The 20,639-nt window shown below is 40.3% G+C and overlaps 1 protein-coding gene across 1 annotated transcript in view; it reads left to right on the forward strand.

Moving 5' to 3' along the window:
• Positions 1-20,639, forward strand: part of LOC130910602 (oxysterol-binding protein-related protein 10) — an 84,280-nt gene that overhangs the window by 35,280 nt on the left and 28,361 nt on the right. The window contains exons 5-6 of the mRNA XM_057828048.1: positions 3,823-4,020; positions 19,000-19,234. Coding sequence (XP_057684031.1) covers positions 3,823-4,020; positions 19,000-19,234 — 433 coding nt within the window. The remainder of the gene's footprint in view (positions 1-3,822; positions 4,021-18,999; positions 19,235-20,639) is intronic.

A 20,639-nucleotide genomic window follows, 5' to 3' on the forward strand; every position in this document is an offset into this window, starting at 1 on the left:
AACACTCTAAAAAATATGTATGATAGAGTTAAAGCTTCTTATAATCTCGGTTATGGCGGAATGACCTCGCTTTTTCTTTTGCCACCAGTAAACAATACATTGTTTTCACCGGCACTGTAACTAGACCCCTTTTATCTTGAGGCAGATCATATCTGGTGCCCTGGTTTCCCTGTACACTAATGGAAAGGAAAGAGTAGACTCGTTTGACTTGATTGTGTTTTTGCCGAGATTGCCGATAAGGAAAGTATTAAAAGGGGAGTAGCTCAGTTGCATTTTGTGTCCCTCAAAATGGTATACAGTGCTGTCCAAAGTATTGGCACCCCTGCAATCCTATCGGATAATGCTCACTTTCTCCCAGAAAATGATTGGGATTACAAATGCTTTGGTAGTAATATCTTCATTTATTTTGCTTGCAAGGAAAAAACACAGAAGAGAACAAAAAAATAAATAAATAAATAATTATCATTTTACACAAAACTCCAAAAATGGGCCGGACAAAAGTATTGTCACCCTTTGAAAAATCATGTGATGCTTCTGTAATTTGTGTAAATAACAGCACCTGTTACTTACCTGTGACACCAAACAGGCGGTGCCAATAACTAAATCACACTTGCAGCCAGTTAAAATGGATTAAAGTTGACTCAACCTCTTTCCTGTGTCCTTGTGTGTACCACATTGAGCATGGAGAAAAAGAAAGAAGACCAAAGAACTGTCTGAGGACTTAAGAAGTAAAATTGTGAGGAAGCATGGGCTACAAGGCTACAAGTCCACAAGTCCTACAAGTCTACTGTGCGTACTCTCATCAATAAGTGTAAAGCCCACGGCACTGTGACTAACCTCCCTAGATGTGGACGGAAAAGAAAAATTTACGAGAATTATTATTATTATTATTATTTTTAAACCTGTCCTGTTCAGCTGTTTGACACGGAGAATGGAAGTCTAAGTGTCCGGTTGGTCTGTACAATTGTAATGTTTCACATTGAGAGTATGACGTACTCCCATTGTGATCATTCAACATACCTCATTTAATGTGACAAAGCAGCGAACAGGAAGGGGTTATGAGGGAACAGAAGAAAAGAAACACAAGAGAAGAAAGGACAGAAAAACAAACAACAAGAAATACATTGAACGCCTACACTAAGTATTAATATGTTGGTGCTATCGTCAGCTAGATGTATTTCCGGTTGACACCATGTGGGGGGCCTTTTGACCAGGGAAAGAAGAGGAGGGGCATAGGGAAGTCTATAAGCTAAGTGATTGGGAGGGGTAGAGTGTACCCATATCAGCTCTGTGATCCAGAACCCAGTAATCGTGTGAATCTCTTGTGAGTGTAAGCCCGTTGGCAACCGACCCCACGCTGCCTCACCGCCAGTCCTGGCACCTGGACCTCAGACCCGAGCGAGCCCAGTCACATCCAGCCGTACGCGAGCCCCACCAAACACGCGACAGCCACACAGACGAGCGGAGACACCGCGCAGGCTCCAATTGACGAGGGATTTCAATGAAAGATTGTGCGGATGGTGGATAAAGAACCTCGACTAACATCCAAACAAGTACAACAGTGTCAACCCAAACCATACTATTCGTCAGCGTCTGAATGAAAAGGGACTCCAGGGTAGGACACCCAGGAAGACCCCACTTCTGACCCAGAGACATAAAAAAGACAGGATTGAGTTTACCAAAACTTACCTGAGAAAGCCAAAAACGTTTTTGAAGAATGTTCTCTGGTCAGATGAGACAAAAGTAGAGCTTTTTAGGAAAAGGCATCAACATAGAGGTTAAAAGGAAAAAAAACAAGGCCTTCAAAGAAAAGAACACGGTCCCCACTGTCGAACATGGCAGAGGTTCTCTGATGTTTTGGGGTTGCTTGCTGCCTCTGGCACTGGACTGCTTGACCGTGTGCATGGCATTATGAAGTCTGAAGACTACCGACAAATTTTGCAGCATAATGTAGGGCCCAGTGTGAGAAAGAGTCAAGTGGTGTTATCAGTTGGATATCGGGCGTTCTCCGGTGTTCCTTGTGTTGGGACAGGGCGTCCTGCCATTTGTTCTGGACTGTCGGGGAGAAATGATTGCGCGAGTTGGTAGTGCAGACGTGGGCTTGTCAGCGTCAATCTTGCCCAGTCAGTTACATGACGCACACGTTTGGCTTCCGTGATAAGAAGGCGTCGTGTATCTCTTATGCCATATATTCTGTTTGTTTTCCTTAAACTATGGTATAAGTGCTATTTATTTTATATTGGGTGTGTTAGAGTAATACAAACAGTCAAACAGTAAATAGGAGAAACTCTACTATTCCCTGATTGATTATATTAAGTGTGTTGGAGTAATAGAAACAGTTGATCGGTAAATACGAGAAAAGGTACTATCTCCTTCAGGTGTGTTGTGTCCAATAAACATCTGTGAAAGGAAGTGGAGTCCCATATGCATTCAAAACGCACCCACAAATGTTCGCAGCCTGGAAAATTACCGACTTCATTTTTATTTGCCGTGCAATTAATTAACTTACTGCATATTGCGACAGGCTTACGTTGACCATTTAACTCATGGATGTACAACCCCTAGCAAAAAGTATGGAATCTCCAGTCTTGGACGAGCACTCACTCAGACATTTTATCATGTAGAACAAACTCAGATAAAAAGCTTGAAAAAATAATGAAATTGTTCAAAAGTGCAACTCTTTAGCTTTCAGAAACACTAAAAGAAATGAAGAAAAAACATTGTAGTTGTCAGTAAATGTTAATTTTATAGAGCAATTGCAGGGAAATATATATGGAATCACTCCATTCTGAGGAAAAAATATGGAATCATGAGAAACAAACAAAGAAATAACAATCAAAACACATCTCTAGTATTTAGTAGCACCACCTCTGGCTTTTATGACAGCTTGCAGTCTCTGAGGCATGGACTTGATGAGTATTCTTCATCAATTTGCTGCCAACTCTCTTTGATTGCAGTTGCAAGATCATCCTTGCTGGTTGGAGCCTTGCTGTGGACCTTTTTTTTTCCATTTTCACCACAGGTTTTCAATAGATCTGGGCTATTTCCGGGCCATGACATTGACTGGATGAATCTTTCTACAAGGAATGCTTTAACAGTTTTAGCTCTGTGCCATGATTAATTGTCATTTTGGAAAATGACATATTTTCAATTGAAGAGATAGGAAAGCTGTCTAAAATTTCAATGTAAAAAAAGACATTTAATCCAATATTGTGTGCATTTTTTGAAGATTTAACCACAGCCATCTCCCCAGTGTCTTTGCCTGACATGCAGCCCCATATCATCATGGACTGGGGGAGTTTTCATGTTTTTTTCAGGCAGTCATCTTTGTAAAGCTCACTGGAACAGCACCAAACAAAAGTTCCAGCATCATCACCTTTTCCAATGCAGATTCTTGACTCTTGACAAAGTGATGATGCTGGAACTTTGGTTCTTTGGCTCTTTGTTTGTTTGTCATGATTCCATATTTTTTTTCCTCAGAATGGAGTGATATATATATTTCCCTGCACTTGCTCTAGAAAAGTAACATTTACTGACCATCACAATGTTTTTTATTCATTTCTTTTAGTGTTTCTGAATGCTAAAGAGTTGCACTTTTGAACGAATTATTTTTCAAGCTTTTTATCTGAGTTTGTTCTACATGATAAAATGTCTGAGCGAGTGCTCGTCCGAGACTGGTGATTCCATGCTTTTTGCTCGGCGTTGTGCATGCTAAAAACTTCTTATAGTAGTCTAAATAGTTTGTCTGGACAGCTGCACCATTAATACAGACAATGACACAATATAATGATACAATTTTTTTTTTGTGTCTTGCTTCATTAGGGCTCCTCATCCTCTGGTCGCACCCGTAGCTTCTCTCTCCTGCCACACCTCACGCCATCTTCATCACCGGCTTCTCAGCGGCAACTCGCCCACACGTCTTCGCCAAGTAACATCGTCAAAATAACCCACCACAAGTCGCCGGCTGCAGCGCGGCGGGCCAAGAGTCAGTACCCGGGACGGCTGCTGGAGGTCAAGGAGGTGGGTGACAAAAACATGACATCGTGTCTGCACAAGTTAAAAAATGATAAATGGTTCGTAATGACTTTTTCCGCATGAAAAATTGACTATTGAATTGCTAGAAAACACATCGTATTTTCCGGACTATGAGTTACACTTTTTTCATAGTTTGACTGGGACTGCGACTATACTCAAGTGCGACTTATTTATGTTTTTTACACTCAGCCTGCTATGTAATGTTGGCTTTTAATACTATAGTTATATGAAAAACTTTTGTTACATTCCGTTAACGGAGGGCTATTTAGCCTGTTGTTCTCCATTTTACTATTATTACTTTAAAATACATGTAGTCACCGCCGGGTTACAAACGAGTTCCGTTCCTACGCTGGCGGCAGGTAGCCGTATTTCCGTGTAAATCGGAATTAACCGTTTAAGTACCCCAAAATAAATATCCAAAAAGTCCAAACATATTGTATTTTGTTTAATGATGGCCTTCTAGTGGCAGCGTTGGGTCTGGCTGACAAGCAGACACAGACGTTGGACATAAACAAAAGGCAGCTGCACTCTGGTTTGGCTCACATTGGGCTGTAAGTTGTTTCAGCTAATATATGTTTGTTGTATGATATCAGATAGAATCAGCACTCACTCTCGGTCAATATGCATAATGTCTTTAGAGTAAATATCTAAATCTTTTGCCTTTGTGTAAGGTTTGGTTACAGTTTAACATAGTAGTTATGCTAATTGACTTATAGATGTCTCCATATTAAGATGCTTGGAATTTGTTATGTGAGCAGACCATTTGCATTCATGGTGCTAAAATTAAATGAAGTGTAAATGATTGAAAAATAATGAATTATAAACTCATTACATATAACTACTGTGTTACCAGAAAGAAGTAGTCAGTAATAAATCCATAACAGTAATAAAATACAAAAATCTCTGGACAAGGCCAGCAAAATGCATCTAGGGAATTGTCATTGCATTGACATGCCCTATTTCTGCCTGTGGTTGTAATGGTTTAGTCCCCCCTACTGGTTCTTTTGGGTAACTACTGACAACGTGATTTAATTGTGAATGATTCCTTTTATTTGATGATTGACTTTCTGGCTAATATTAATTGATAATACATTGATCCCTTGTTTTTCGCGGATAATAAAAACCCTAGCCCCCAGCAAAAATCTGCAACGTAGAGGCGGTGCTGAGATACATTTTAATTTTATTAACATTTTTAGTTTATTTTTGTGTGTGTTCATTGTATTTATTCAGATTCAACAGCACTGGGAAAAAAAACATGTAAGAAATGTTTTTCCCTTTTTCCCCTCAAAGAACACTTAAAAAAATAACATACATATAAGGATTTTTATTTTTATATGTATATGTATATTTTCATAAATAGTTTTTAAGCAGTGCAAATGTAATGATTATGATATAAACGAGATATATTTTAAAGAAAACAATGATTTGTACATGTATACATGCGTATATGGTAACATTTTTAAATAAAATACTGTAATTATTTATTAATGAAAAAATCCGTGACGGACTGACGGCGCAAAGTTTGAACCGGAAAGTAGCAAGGGATCACTGTATTCATATGGGATATTTATTTCCTAAAATTCCAGTTGAAGTGTTAGTAATTTTCCCAGAATATTTGTTGTATTCAAAAAACCTTGAAGTTGTTACATTTATCATTATTAAAACATCCAGTGGGGCATCACAATGCAATAAGCCATAAGTGCACGACCGCATATATCGGAAACAGTTTTGTGTCGGATTTTTGGAGTTGGACAATATCGGTTAAAAAGTCGTTATCAGACAACTGGAATCTTTATAAAATGTCTTTGTAAATGAAAGACAGATGATACCCCAAATGGAATGCAAGATCAGTAACTAAACTTTTCAAAGTTTCCTATATAGTTTGACTGTATTTCATGAAGAGCGCTCCCTTTCATGCCTCTCTTGCCACTCTTCAATTCCCCGTTCCGATATGCCACACTGCCTCGTCTCGCTGAGAATATCTCACCCAAGTGATTCAGTCTGTTGACAGAAAGAGAGCATCTCGCCGTCAGTGAACGGAGAATCCTTTCTCACCTCCGAGGAGCAGTCCGCTCCCTCACTTCACGCGAATCTGCTGCAGTCTGAGTGAATACCGAGCAGATGGTGTGATCATTAAGTAAAACAAACACTCCTCTGGCGCTTGTGTTTCCTTGTCAGAGTGAAAAAGAAGAAAACAAGGCCCGCTGTGATTTGTGATTCATTCCAGTTTGGCTTGGTATTCGTCTGACCTAATTCCTACAGTAGCTGCCGTCATTTACACTTCCCACTTCTCAATATGTCATCTTCCCTTCATTCCCAACAGAGCCTTGACACATGGTTGATGCTGACTATGCAGGAGACTACTTTACTGTAATATATACAGTATCTAACTTGCTATCTATCTTATGTCATATGGCTCATGTATTTTCTGGCTCGTCACACATCTGTGAATCTCTGCGTGATTTGTCTCGTCAGCGTGACCTTCAGCCAGCAACTTGTAACCTTCCAGGCAGTAAGCCAACAGGCGTATATTCTGCGTTGTAGTGACAAGTTACAGAAAAACTATAATATATGCCATATTTTTCTGTAAATTATTATTGGAATGGAAAGATAAGACACAAGACGGATATATACATTCAACGTACAGGACATAAGTACTGTATTTGTTTATTATAACGATAAATCAACAAGATGGCATTAACATTATTAACATTCTCTTAAAGCGATCCATGGATAGAAAGAGTTCTTAAATGATAAATGTTAGTACAAGTTATAGAAATTTTATATTAAAACCCCTCTTAATGTTTTCGTTTTATTTAAATTTCTTTAAAATTTTCAATCAAAAAATAAACTAGTTGCTCGCCATTGTTTATGTCAATAATTACACCATGCTCGCTCATTGTGCTGAAACCTATAAAATCATTTGGGCCGAAGCGCCAGCAGAGGGCGCCAAACAACAAAAAACAAGTAACAAGCGGACATTACACTGACTGCTGTCATTTTAATCTGTTTGAGCGGGGCATGTGCGTTAATTGCGTCAAATATTTTAACGGGATTAATTTAAAAAATTAATTACCGCCCGTTAACGCGATAATTTTGACAGCCCTAAGAAAAACATATACGTTCGAGTTGCTACCCGATAAAATCGGCAGATAAAAGCATTTTAGAATACAGATCATATCGACATCGCTTCAAAGTGAATGAAGAAACCTTTTGCCTTTGCACAAGGGCTGGTTACAGCTTAGCACAGCTGTAATGCTTATTGACTAGGATGGCCTGACCACATATATTTGCACCCGAGTCACCTGATTTTGAGAATCTGCCTATACATATAGTCCCGATCCAATACCGAAGAAAAAACGTTTTCATTTTTTTTGCTTTGACGCTCAAGCTGCTGAGAACAGCCTCTTACTTACACAATAAGTTGCCACAGCACACTTATGACTGGTGTTAGAGGACGCTATTTTCTCTCTTTGTCCTTCACGTGTTCGTTGAATTTCGGGCGGTGAGAATGCGGGTAAATTAAAGGCTGGAGATGAACAGTATTCCTTCGAAGGTTTTATTGCAGAATATTCTGGGTACAAATGTGATACAGAAAAGGGCTGTGATCTCGCAAAAGTACAAGGAAACACAATACGAGGCAAGTCTTTTATACTATTGAAAGGGTGTTGCCGAAACTCCGGCTCAAAATGGGGATTTTTTCATCAGAAAAAACTCTTTTAAGTTGAAACCTTGAGAGGGGAGAGAGGTCCTGGCTGGTATGAACAATGAGTCATAAGCACGGTTTCTGATAAGGCGGTCAACAGATACCCATTGTGATTGTTCATAGCAATATTACGGCACTCAAACAGTGCCAAATATGGGCATGGCACAATATCCTATGATACAGTCTTCACTGGGCTGCAAGTTTAATGATGACTGACACATTTGTGCCTTTGATCGTAGAACTACTGAGGCTTCTCTGCCCAGATCAATGCTACAAACCTGTCAATCATCGTTAACGTTAAGTACTAAACGGTAGCTGCACTGGTGACCAAGAAAAACAGTTTGGTCTCGTTGCTTAGCAGGAGGGAGGGTGAGAGGCTGTACCAGCATGAAGCAGAAAAACTAGGGCTGTCAAAATTATCGCGTTAACGGGCGGTAATTAATTTTTTAAATTAATCACGTTAAAATATTTGACGCGATTTACGCACATACCCCGCTCAAATAGATTAAAATGACAGCAGCGTAATATCTGCTTGTTACTTGTTTTTTGGTGTTTGGCGCCCTCTGCTGGCACTTGGGCCCAAATGATTTTATGGGTTTGAGCACAATGAGTGAGCATGGTGTAATTGATGACATCAACAATGGTGAGCTACTAGTTTATTTTTTGATTGAAAATTTTACAAATTGTAATAAAACGAAAACATAAAGAGGGGTTTTAATATAAAATTTCTATAACTTGTACTAACATTTAACATTTAAGAACTGCAAGTCTTTCTATCCATGGATCGCTTTACCAGAATGTTAATAATGTTAATGCTATCTTGTTGATTTATTATTATGATAAACAAATACAGTACTTATGTACCGTATGTTGAATGTATTTATCCATCTTGTGTCTTATCTTTCCATGCCAACAATAATTTGACACTTTACAGAAAAATATGGCATATTTTATAGATGGTTTGAATTGCGATTAATTACGATTAATTAATTTTTAAGCTGTATTTAACTCGATTAAAAATTTTAATCGTTTGACAGCCCTAGAAACCTACATATATATATTTTTAATTAAAAACACCAATCCTGATCCTCTGAAAAATGGCGCAATCAGCCCAAGGACTTTTCTATTGACCATTAGATGTATACCAAAAATATTAAATGTGATGATTTACTTTCTTATTTTTCCCCTTTTGTCATTGTTTTCATACTATCCCCAATATGAAAACCTATCAATGAACAATGTTTGGGTGGTTTTAGTTAAAGCAGGCACTGTTTTTTCATCTGTGTGATTTTGACAAAGATCAGATCTCATTGGATGGTGATTTTATGCAGAAATATTAGAAATTCCCAAAAGGTTCAGATACTTCTTCTTACCACTGTACATTTATCATCAAAACACCCAGTGGGGCATCACAATGCAATTAACCATAATATGTCCAGTCCACAAGAGCATATATATCGGTATGGGTTTGATATCAGATTTTAGGAGTTGGACAATATCGGGGTATCGGTTAAAACCTCATTAACCGACAACGCTACTACAGATATTTGTTGTATGGTGGGGGGGCATTTTACAATGAAGTATTTATTGTACTGTAACATGACACAGTTTTAAAATGAAGAGTAACATTAATGGAATTGTACCTAAATAAAATGACTTCATAAAAATAGATAGAATTTAGCACTTGTAGTACTAGTGCCACACTTACCGCTTGAGTCAAAATAGATGCCAAAGAAACCCAGCCCAAAAATCCCAACCTGCTTGTAGAGGTACAAAAAAGAAGCAGTGACATAGATATTTAGTGCTTAATATATCATTTGAAATGTGTTTGCAGGCAACCATATGTTACAGCTTAGGGAAAAATGATACAATGCTCCGAGATCGGTGTAGTTTGGCGCGGTATCAGAACAGGTCGTTATCACATTGTCGCCTTTAATCCTTCTGTCCATCCATGCACGAGTGCATTTGTCCATCTACTGACTGCGCGGCAGCGGGAGGCGGCCCACGCCAGCTCCTCTCTTCAGCCGGCTTGTCACAGCCGACTGATGTGAGCTCATCAAACAGCGGCACGGGCAAGCACTCGCACAGGCAGCCGTGTCGGCGCTGGATAACTGGGGTTAGGCTATTTATGGAGGCATGGCTGATCCCAGTGGCTCCGCACAGCCAGACTGTTTTTGCTGTGTTTGGAAATGGGAACAGCTTTTAAAAAAGTAAATGAAGGTTTCCAATGCGTATAATAGGATTGCTGTACAATATTACATATTATTAGTAAGCAACGGAAAAACTATTTATAGGGTTTTCACAGTTAGTCGACGCCAGTGTTTGTCAAAAAGCCTTATCGTATGCGTTTTCGTGCTGTCAATAGATTTGAGGAAAATTGCATCTTTTTCCTGTAATGAATCTCAATTATAACGATTACTGACCTAAAAAAAATATATCTTGGAATTGTGGCCTATGTATTCAACGTAGGCGATTTTTACTTTACAATGCCGGAGTTTTGTCTGCCATTTTGTACACTACAGTACCTTATTGTACCTCACAGTATCTTATTTTTTACTTTATTTATATCACGTGTTCTGTCCTCACTAAACATGAAGTTGTTCAGGTTTACAAAAATCAAACAAGGCAATTGTGCTTTTTTGAAGCTTTTTACCTTCTTCACTTTTGACAATTTGTAATGCTGTAACACACTTATGTACATTTATGTTCAAAACGACACGCATTTTAACAATAAAACTCTTGACACCAAACAACTGGTGTTCAAACGTCCATCTAGTCTGAACAAATTTGTAAATTGATTAGATTAAATTAGCCTAATTTGCCTAACAAAAGTCCTCTATCTTAAATGCTATGGATGCTAACCTATTTACAATGGCGTACCGAAATCGTCACTTTTGCTCAATAATATTCATGACGTTAGCAATTGTTGCGGGGCGGGTCAACCACCCGTTTGTCCCGAATGGAAATAATGTCCAAACGAGATGTTTACGAGCTAAACCTACCCATTCTGTCCAAAAATGATGTCCCTGGTGCCAAATTCACTGGTGAAGATGTGGAAGAACATGCAAATGTTCAGTTAAAGAGATGGATTGAGTATCAAGGGCTGAAAAAGAGCCGAACTGTTCCAGAGTTAATTTTTTTATTTACACCATTTTCTTGTGCGCATTGCCTTACGCCACTGACAGTGACATTCTCCTTTTTCAACAATCTATCCTTTACCACCATATGCCCTGTCTTTCTTATATAATATATCCTCTGGTTGTCTTACGTCTCTGACCATTCTTGGGGGTCATTTATATTGCTATTTCAAGAAACATGAAGAAAACATCCTTCATATGTCGTAATGTCTAGAGTTGTTTCTACAAGTTCCATAGCAGCACTGTTTGATCAGCATGTTCTTTTTTGAAAGATTACCGGAGAAAACAAGCAGAAATAACATGGATTGTATTCTAGGATGTGTCTATAATGTTCAACTTCCTTGTTACAACTGGCTACTTCATGGTCTAAAAATAGCATTTGTGCGGTACACTATTCTAATAGCATAACGCTCACATGTAACTCCACAAACTGTTGCTGTAAACTTAATTACAAATGCATACACAAACATATACTAGGTGAAACAACTTACAGCCTTATGTGGGCCAAACCAGAGCGCAGCTATTCTTTGTTATCCATGTCAGACGTCTAAGTCTGCTTCTCAGTCATACAAGGTGACAGTCCAGCCAGACCCAACACTGCCACTAGAGGGCAGTGTATCCTCCATCATTAAAAAAACAAACAAACAATACTTTTGGACTTTTTGGACAATTATTTTAAGATTTAAGAGTATTTAAAGGGTTAATTCCAACTTCCACAGAAATTCGGGTTAAGTCCCCAATGTAGGAACGGAACTCGTTCGTAACCTGGAGACTACCTATATATCATTTTACATGTTATTTTCACACTAAACCACAAGAGGGTACTCAAGGCCTGTGTTTCAACATTTGCCGTAATTTACAAAAACAACTGAGAAGGGCTGAACAAAATGGCACCGAGAAGAAAATCATATTCTGCAGATTACAAGCTGCAAGTACTGAAATATGCGTTATTACATTTATGTGTCATGTAATGTTAACGTACTGCACACTTATTCAGCCTGTTGTTCTTAATTTTAAATTGCCTTTCAAGATGACATACCTGTTCTTAGTAGAGATATCGGACCCGATCGATCGGGTCCGATATCACGTCATTTTCAAAGTATCGGAATCGGCAAAAAAATATCGGACATGCCTTTTTTTAATATACTGTATATATGTTTTTTTCATTAAATCGTTTTCTAATTGTATTTAACGTTACAGACATAATGTGTTACACTCTTCCAGAGTCTTTAGTTTAAGCTTAAGGTAGGGTTATCAAATTTATCGCGTTAACGGCGGGAATTAATATTTTTTACATTTATCACGTTCCAATATTTAACACAGTTAACGCATGCGCAGCATGAACCACTTACGCATTGTCGCGTTCAATCTATAATGGCGCCGTTTTACCCATACAGTATATAGAGCTAAAAGGCAGCGTAAAATGGGTAGAGAGAATTTTGGCAGCCTTTGAGCCTTTTTTTAAATGGCTAAAGCCTTACAACCCCTCTCCCAACGGTTAGAATAATCGTGGGAAGCAATGTTAGGAAGAATGGTAGTAGTTGATCTTTTTCTTAACACCCTATGTTATTTCCCAACGCAGAGAAGATATATCAATTGGTACCACTATGCACAGTCATGGTTGCACTTCCCATCATGCATTTAGGCAGAAGTTAAATGGCTACAGTATCATTTACTGAAAGCTCAACAAATACACTAGATGGCAATATTTAGTCACGATATACAAAGTCACATTTATCCTTTAAGAATTACAAGTCTTTCTATCCGTGGATCCCTCTCACAGAAAGAATGTTAATAATGTAAATGCCATCTTGAGGATTTATTGTCATAATAAACAAATACAGTACTTATGTACTGTATATTGAATGTATATATTCGTCCGAGTTGTATTCATTTTTTTCTTAATGCGTTGCCAAAATGTATATGATCGGGAAAAATTATCGGGAATGATTGGAATTGAATCGAGAGCAAAAAAAAAAGCAATCGGATCGGGAAATATCGGGATCGGCAGATACTCAAACTAAAACGATCGGATCGGGAGCAAAAAAACATGATCGGAACAACCCTACTTACAGTCTGAATGAACTAAATATATCCGTATTACAAATAAGAACTGGGGTGGGATTTAAAAAGTTGTGTTTCAAGCAACATACATTTTCTCCAAAAATGTTACCTATAGTCCGGTGCGACATGTTTTCTTTTTTCGTCAATAGCGACTTTACAGCACTCCATAGTGCTTTGCAGTTCGGAAAATATGTTAAATGCTTAGTTGAATAATTATTGTTGCTTTTGAAAGTGCGATCATGCAGCTTTTAGTGCTTCTAAAGTAGCTCGTGCGCTACTGCAGATGTGCTCGTCAAGTGCGTGCAGAAGACGAGGTGTGGGCTGTGAACCTATACAATATTAATGAAGGCAAGATTAGCAACGGCATACATTAGTGCTGAGAAAGGCTTATTATTCAGGATGAAGAAGCAACTTTGGGATGCCAAAAAAAGTTGATACATGAAGGAATGATTTACGTACTGTGACGAGATATTTTAACACCTTATTAGAGCTCTGCGCATCATCTTACCTTTCTGTTTGACCCGCTCCTCGCCCAACCACACCCCCTTTACGCCGGGGTGCACCCCATTGCTCCGCCCCTTATCCATAGTCTTTCTAATGGTGTACCGCACGCAACACGCCAGTTTTGCTCATTAATATTGGAGGGAATAGAATCTTTTCTTGTATTTACCGATCGACTGTTTGTATTACTCTAACACACCCAATATAAAATAAATAGCACTTATACCAGGGGTGGGCAAACTATTCCACAAAGGGCCGCTGTGGGTGCGGGTTTTTGCTGCAACCTATCATGAGGACACCATTTCACCAATCTGGTGTGTTATAAGTGCAATCAGTTGATTGCAGTCAGGTGCTTCTTGTTTCCAATGAAACCTCATTGGTTAAAAGCTCTGTGCTGGATCAGTTGGAACAAAGACCAGGACCCACTGCGGCCCTCGAGGACCGGTTTGCCCACCCCTGACTTATACCATAATTTAAGGAAAACAAGCAGAATATATTTGCCATAGGGCAAAAGAGATACATGACGCCTTCTTATCACGGAAGCCCAACATGTGCGTCATGCAAATGACTGACAAAAGACATCTACAAGCCAGCGTCTCCACGTCAGTTCTTCTGGACAATCCAGAACAAATGGCGGACGTCCTGTCCCAATACAAGGAACACCGGAGAATGCCCTATATTCACTTTATAACATGACTGATAAGACTCCAAGAGCCCCTTTGACGCTGAGGCCTGCAAAATCTTCCACTGTGGTTGCCCCAGCAACGGTGATTCAGCAACTGTGATGCACGAACTAAACAGCCCAAACTGCGATAATAGATTATCTTAAACACACCCTTCTTCCTGCCCAAGGCCCGCCCCGTGAGAGCCTTCAAAAAGACTGAATGTTTAGCTAATCGTTGTCATTTTTTTCTCGGGAACCTTTTGTTGACTTGTGATATGGTGGCCTTAAATCCTCGCCTGTGCTCTATGATTGCTGTCGACTTAGAATAAATTGTCAACTTGTGTTTTGAAGCCTTTTTCCAGCGTTCAAAATGGAGTCGGTAAAAAGGGTTAAGACTAAGGTGAACTTGCGGAGTATGGACTTTTGGCTGGGTTTTCGGTGTCTCGCCGGCCTTGGTCGTTGGATCTGCACCAGCGCGGGTCCGGCGGTTCGGCTGGCGTGATTCTGGCAATCTGGCTAAAAGGTCAAATTCCTTATATATTCATGACGTTAGCAATTGTTGCTAGGCAGGTCAAGCTTGCGTTTGCCCCAATGCTAATTGCATGTAAATAGTTTACGAACGAGATGTTTACTGAGCTAAACCTACCAATTCTGTCCGAAAATGATGTCCCTGGTGCCAAATTCACTGGGAAAGATGCGGAAGAAGATGCAAAGGTTCAATTCAAGAGATGCCTCTAGTGTCGAGGGCCGACCTGATAGAGAGGTAGCTTTTTTTCACCTTGCACCTTTTTCTTGTGTGCATTGCCTTAGGCTACTGACAATAACATTCTCCTGTTTCAATAATCTATCCTTTACCACCATATGCCCTGTCTTATATTATATCATCTGGTTGTCTTACATCTCTGAACGTTCTAGGGGGTCATTTATATTGCTATTTTTGTCTAGCGATCGCAAATGCTACTCAGTGACAGCCAACGAACACTTATTTTTTTCATTAGTAACAAATCTTAATTCTATAATTTATTTCCACTTTCCCCTTACTAAAGTTGTTTTTAACAACAGAAAAGGTAACAACTGTGGCTGTCAGATACCATTTTATTTTTTTCCCGGTCATTAATTGTCAGACAGAAGCAGCACGGCAAAACGGCACGCTAAAAAATATATAAAAATATCAAAATGGCTTACCTCTCCGTCCTTCTCTAGGACCATGGGCCCCAACAAAATGTTTTCTGCATATGAATATGAATGGCTTCACCTTACTGCCGTTAAACTGGCCGTTTGGATGTCCACACAAGTTCATCCATTGTTCACATTTTTTTCCTCTTTTATGGCTTCGGGAAACGTATAAAGAAGACAACCTTTATATGTCGTAATGTCTAGATTCGTTTTCTACAAGTTCCATAGCAGCAGTGTTTACTTGGCATGTTCTTTTTTGAAAGATTACCAGCAGAAAACAAGCACCAATAACATGAGTTGTATGCGAGGGTGTGTCTATGTTGACCTACTTTCGGGTTACGATGGCGACGTTACGATGGCGACGTCACGGTCTAAAAATAGCATTCGTACAGTACGCAGTGTGAGCATTTGGCTATTTTGCCAACATGTACTAACTAGCGAAGCGCTAGCAAGTTAGAAATGATCATCAGTTTTGGTTGCGATGTCACAACCAGAATTGCTGAATAAAAGTGGGTGTTCCCTGATGCATTGTTTTGGATAGAATAACTGTGGGGGGAAAAAAGCCAGTTTTGAGTGCCAAATTCGTTTTCTACCTTTAAAATTACATTAGTGCAGTCATTTTTATTTTTTGACATGCTCAGCATTTCATGTCATAGTGTTCTGAAAATTTTGAGAGTGCCCTAATATATATATTTGGGAAAATAATAAGGTACGCTGAATGATCATCGTCTTAGGCACCTTTGACGTACACCAATGTTTTAGGAATGTGATGGCACGTAAAAAATGAAAGGTTGAACCCAACAACTGGAATAGACTTCATTCAGCATCCTTATGACACTTGAAGAGGAGACGCGATATAAAGTGAATAGTGGATTATAGAGTACATTGTCTTGAAGAAAATGTTGAAGTCACCCTTTTTAAAACGGATGCTTAGAAGCTGCGGTGGAATAAGTTTAACAAAGTACCCCGTCATCGTGACATTTTAAAAGATTAGAAAATCATTGAATGCAGGCATTTCTGACAGCTGGCTGATATTCATCCAAGATGGCCTTCAGAATTTGAAATAAGATCTGCAATTTATCCTGCTACCGCCTTTATGCTAGCTCTGCTTATTTCGTCTAAACCAGGGGTGTCAAACTTGCTTCGGTTGGCAGGCCCACGTTTATGGCAATTAGATCTCACGTGGGCCATTTTTGGCCAAAGAAATTAACTCACTGGCTGCCATTGACGGCGCCAGATGTCCAACCGATTTTGATTGGAAGGGGGCACTCTCAGTCAAAATGGATTGGACGTCTAGCGCCGTCAGTAGCACTTAAAGTGCCTATGACAGGATAAAAAAGTTAAAAAGCATTATTATGTGAATTAGAATCATATTTTGAGACGATTCAACTATATATAACAATTTGGCAAAGCGCAGATGACAAGAAATTAGTTTTTTAATCTGCAGTTTAGCCACGCCTGACATTATAGGCCTCTAGCGTCCCCAACAGGAGGATGATGTCTACAGGGTCATTAATTCATCTGATTTAGAATTCAGCCCATTCAGGGATAATTATTCAAAACGTGGAAAATACGATGAAGAGAGCTGCAAAATGTCATTGTTTCAATTTCTCTACTCCAACATTTTTACAGGATATTCTTTTTATCCAAGTATTTTTCCTAATGATACGGTCATGACAAGTAACATTGTGCTAAATGGAATATGAATATTAAAAATGCATTTATTCAGTACGAAAGGGCAAAATTACTCCATAATGGTCAAAACTGTCGACCTTTTTGCACCTCCCGAACTATATTTTATGCCACTAGTGTTAGTCCGGCTTTTGTCATTATCCTGCCCCGGCTTCGGAGAGTGTAAACAAACCAGGAGGCATTACAGCTAGCCGACTTGCTAACCCGAACGGAGTGATGTTTCAAAGTCTTATTCTCGCCCCCGGACCATGTCACACGGGGGCGGGGTTGTCGATTGTCTTCAACGATTGGCAATCCTGCTGGTGGCGAGCAAGTTACAGCTCCTCGTTCCCATGCTGCGGGCTGGAGAGCTCGTATGCCGGGGAAGCAGCTGGTGAATGACCGTCGGACAAACCGGCCAATGCCAGAGGAGCGCGTAGCTGCCACATGATCAACACGAATATGGCGTAAATGAATGCCTAACTACACGGCAAAGACGTAAACAGTGAGAGAGCTGCGTGCAGTTGTTGTGCAGCTAACATGGCAGGATGTGTCTGAGGAGAACCTTTCTACCTGCATGTCCATCCATGATCAAATATAAGTAAATAGTCCTTTATTTAAAGGAAGTTTGTAGTGTTTACTTTGTAATCACAGCCATTTTTAACACAAAGTTTCAATTTTCTGATGGGTTGGAAAATTAGAACACCGGGCACACGAAGAGGGCAATAAGCCGAGTATAGTGCTCTCCCGACGGGCACGCGAAGGACCCGAGGGGGATGTGGTACAAGTTGCTGGTCGTCGGCCGAGTGGAATTCTCGGTGGACAAGGAGCATTGTCAGCCACAAAATGCAATAAAACGTGTGCCATGGTCCCAGTATTTGACATAATGCAAAATATGATTTTTACTCACTTACTCGTAAGTCTAATGGTCCCACAGTTGTTGGACTTGTTTTGGCCAATTTTGGGGTGAACGGGAACTTTTTGAAACTGAAAAGGCTCACACGCCTCTCCCTAGTGCAGCAACAAAACCCTGCAGCACATTTGGCTGCCAATTAATCAGTAAAATCAGCTGAATCCGCAGTCCATCTGCATGCTATAAAGCAAGCGGGTGACATTTGAAGGAATTCGGCCCCTCGGCCAAGCCGCGGAAACAACGACAGCCGAACGAAATGGTGTTTTGCTGGCACCGCCAATCCCGCGCGTTCACTCCGGTGTTAACCCTTTGTGCTGACTCCATTTTCCAAAGAAAAGAAGGCTCACCAAAAGCAGGTTGACAATTTATTCGTCGACAATCGTCAAAACCAAGGCAAAAACAGACAATGGAGAGACAATGCTGGATCCAGGTTCGGCAAAGCAGCGGGTACATAGGAATGTTCCCGAGAAGCGACAGTTGTTATCTAAATGTTCAGCCTTTTTGAAAGCTGCGGTGGAGTGGGCCAGGCCGAAGGCGGGGCTGGGTGTTGTCTTGGGATCATCCCTCTGTGGCAGGTTTGGTCGGTCAGGTTCGTTGCCACGGCGACCGACGCAGGTCTTGACGTCCAAGGCGCCCACGCTATCAATTTGTTGGTAGGGCAGGAGCGTCCTGACTCCTACCGGAGACTTGATGACGTTCTTTCTTCGCTTATCAGGCGAGGGCTGATAAGCTGGTCAACTTTACTGTGTCAAATGGCATGTAGTATGATCTCCTTAACTGCTTTACTATAAGAAATGTGTTAGACTAATGTAGACAGTTACATGGTGTCTGTGAGAAAGGTACCTGTTCCCTTCACATCACATTCGCATTCGTCCTCAACTCGAGACTGGAGTCACTAATTTTCATGCCGCAGGATTAAAAAAATTGAATAAATAAAACGATCGCTGACGAGACACCGGTGTCGTAATATCAAGTAGGTAATAACCCGGGAACTACCTATACTTTGATACTTTTATCAGGATTTATCCAGCTCTCAGCCAAAGCATTCCAAGATAAATTTCAGTGGAAGACTTGAGGTGGCACAGAATAGCGTTACAATTTAAATTAAAATGGCATTACCGTTCTCTTTCAGATGATGTCCCAAGCTGAGGGCCAACAAAAGAACCTGGTCCAGTCCATTGACTCGTTACCCACAAAAGGCCCCCTCTCGTGTCTGGATCAGGACTTGCTGCTGCTCAAAGCCACATCGGCCGCGACGCTCAGCTGCCTGGGAGAGTGCCTGAACATTCTCCAACAGAGCCATAGCCAGGTGCCGCCTCTGTCTCAGGCTACTCAGCGCAACCACACCGTCCACGGATCCGCCACGGGTGAGTCGTCCCTGGGCTCCATTCTTGTTCTGCTGGAGCCCCCAACTTCTCTGTCTTCTCCTTCCTCGTTGTCCTTTCTGTCCGCTTGTTCAGAAACGATTAGCAAGCGCCAGCTGGACTGCGGTTCCTGTCACTGCCTGACGAGTACAATAAACTTGACTGTCTGTACAAAATGTTGCTAAATGGGAACTCGGAGGTTGATGTCCTTGTATTATCCGTGAATAAAAGCATGAGGAGTGTGTATGAATGTACCCGCCTCGAGGCTCATGCCCAAAATATTCAGGGGTCACTTGCCTAAAAATTTTATCGCAAGCTCATGAAAAGTATTTCAGTTGTTGCCAAAACCAATGCCATGTTTAACATTCTTTGTGCCTGATCATAATGGATCCAATAAAGTGATTTGGACTGAAACCTCTTGCAGTTTAAGATTGCTTTACTGGCGTAAAACTAGGACCAAGATGTCAAATATTAGCTGTATGTACGCCATGAGGTGTCTCTAAACTTTTGAAACTGCTTCAGTCAAGCATGGCAGCAGTTACAATTGATTCTATCGGAAATTTGCAAACAAAAACCAACAGGAGGGTTAAACAAAGTACAGTTTGTCTTATTACAACCAAACCGCACAGTTCAGTTTACTACAGATTGCAGTTTTTTTTAACCTTTTTTAGTTTTCACTTGATACTAGCTGGAAACACTTTTCAAGTTCATTCAATCGTAACCGACATCTTTTCTTCTCACTGCAAGATGGAAGAAGGCAAAAATTCCTGTGGAACAATAGACGGCAATGGTTAAGCTATACCCTTGATCCTGCATCTGGCCTTCTATTGCCTTGACAAAGAATTGAGAAAGAAATGGAGAAAAAAAACAAGATCTGTGGATTTTTATCATGCTATTCTTAGTGCAGTGTGGTGATTCATATCAGCTCTGACAGTGTGTTGGTCTTTTCTTTGCACCAACAGTCACAAACAGGAGTTGTTGTGGAGCGGGACCACCTTGCTGCAAGTATAAACCGCGATGTATCCGCTGCCTGGCTGATAGGCCCCGTGGGGTTCCTACTGCACCCTCTCCTTCTGCATACACGCCCCTTACTACAGTGAGGATTTTAGTAGCAGAATGCTGGCCTATATGTGACGCATGAGAATTATCCAGGCCAAAAAAAACCGTGCCACTGCATGGCCAACCCTTTGACAGGGTCGAGCATGTGAATGGGCTCAACATACTATAAAATCCAGTCGCAAATTCTTCTTTAGAAATGAAATGAGTCCATTCACAGCCTGACTAAAGTCATTAAAAAGTAGGAAAATGGTTTACCCACCCGCATGCAATTGTTGCTAGCCTTATGTTAGTGAAAGAAAATTATTGCTAAGCAGCTCAATGAATCTTGACGACAGTTGCGCACATCGTC

The sequence above is a fragment of the Corythoichthys intestinalis genome, chromosome 22 (assembly GCF_030265065.1).
Source record: "Corythoichthys intestinalis isolate RoL2023-P3 chromosome 22, ASM3026506v1, whole genome shotgun sequence".
NCBI classification, from domain to species: domain Eukaryota; kingdom Metazoa; phylum Chordata; class Actinopteri; order Syngnathiformes; family Syngnathidae; genus Corythoichthys; species Corythoichthys intestinalis.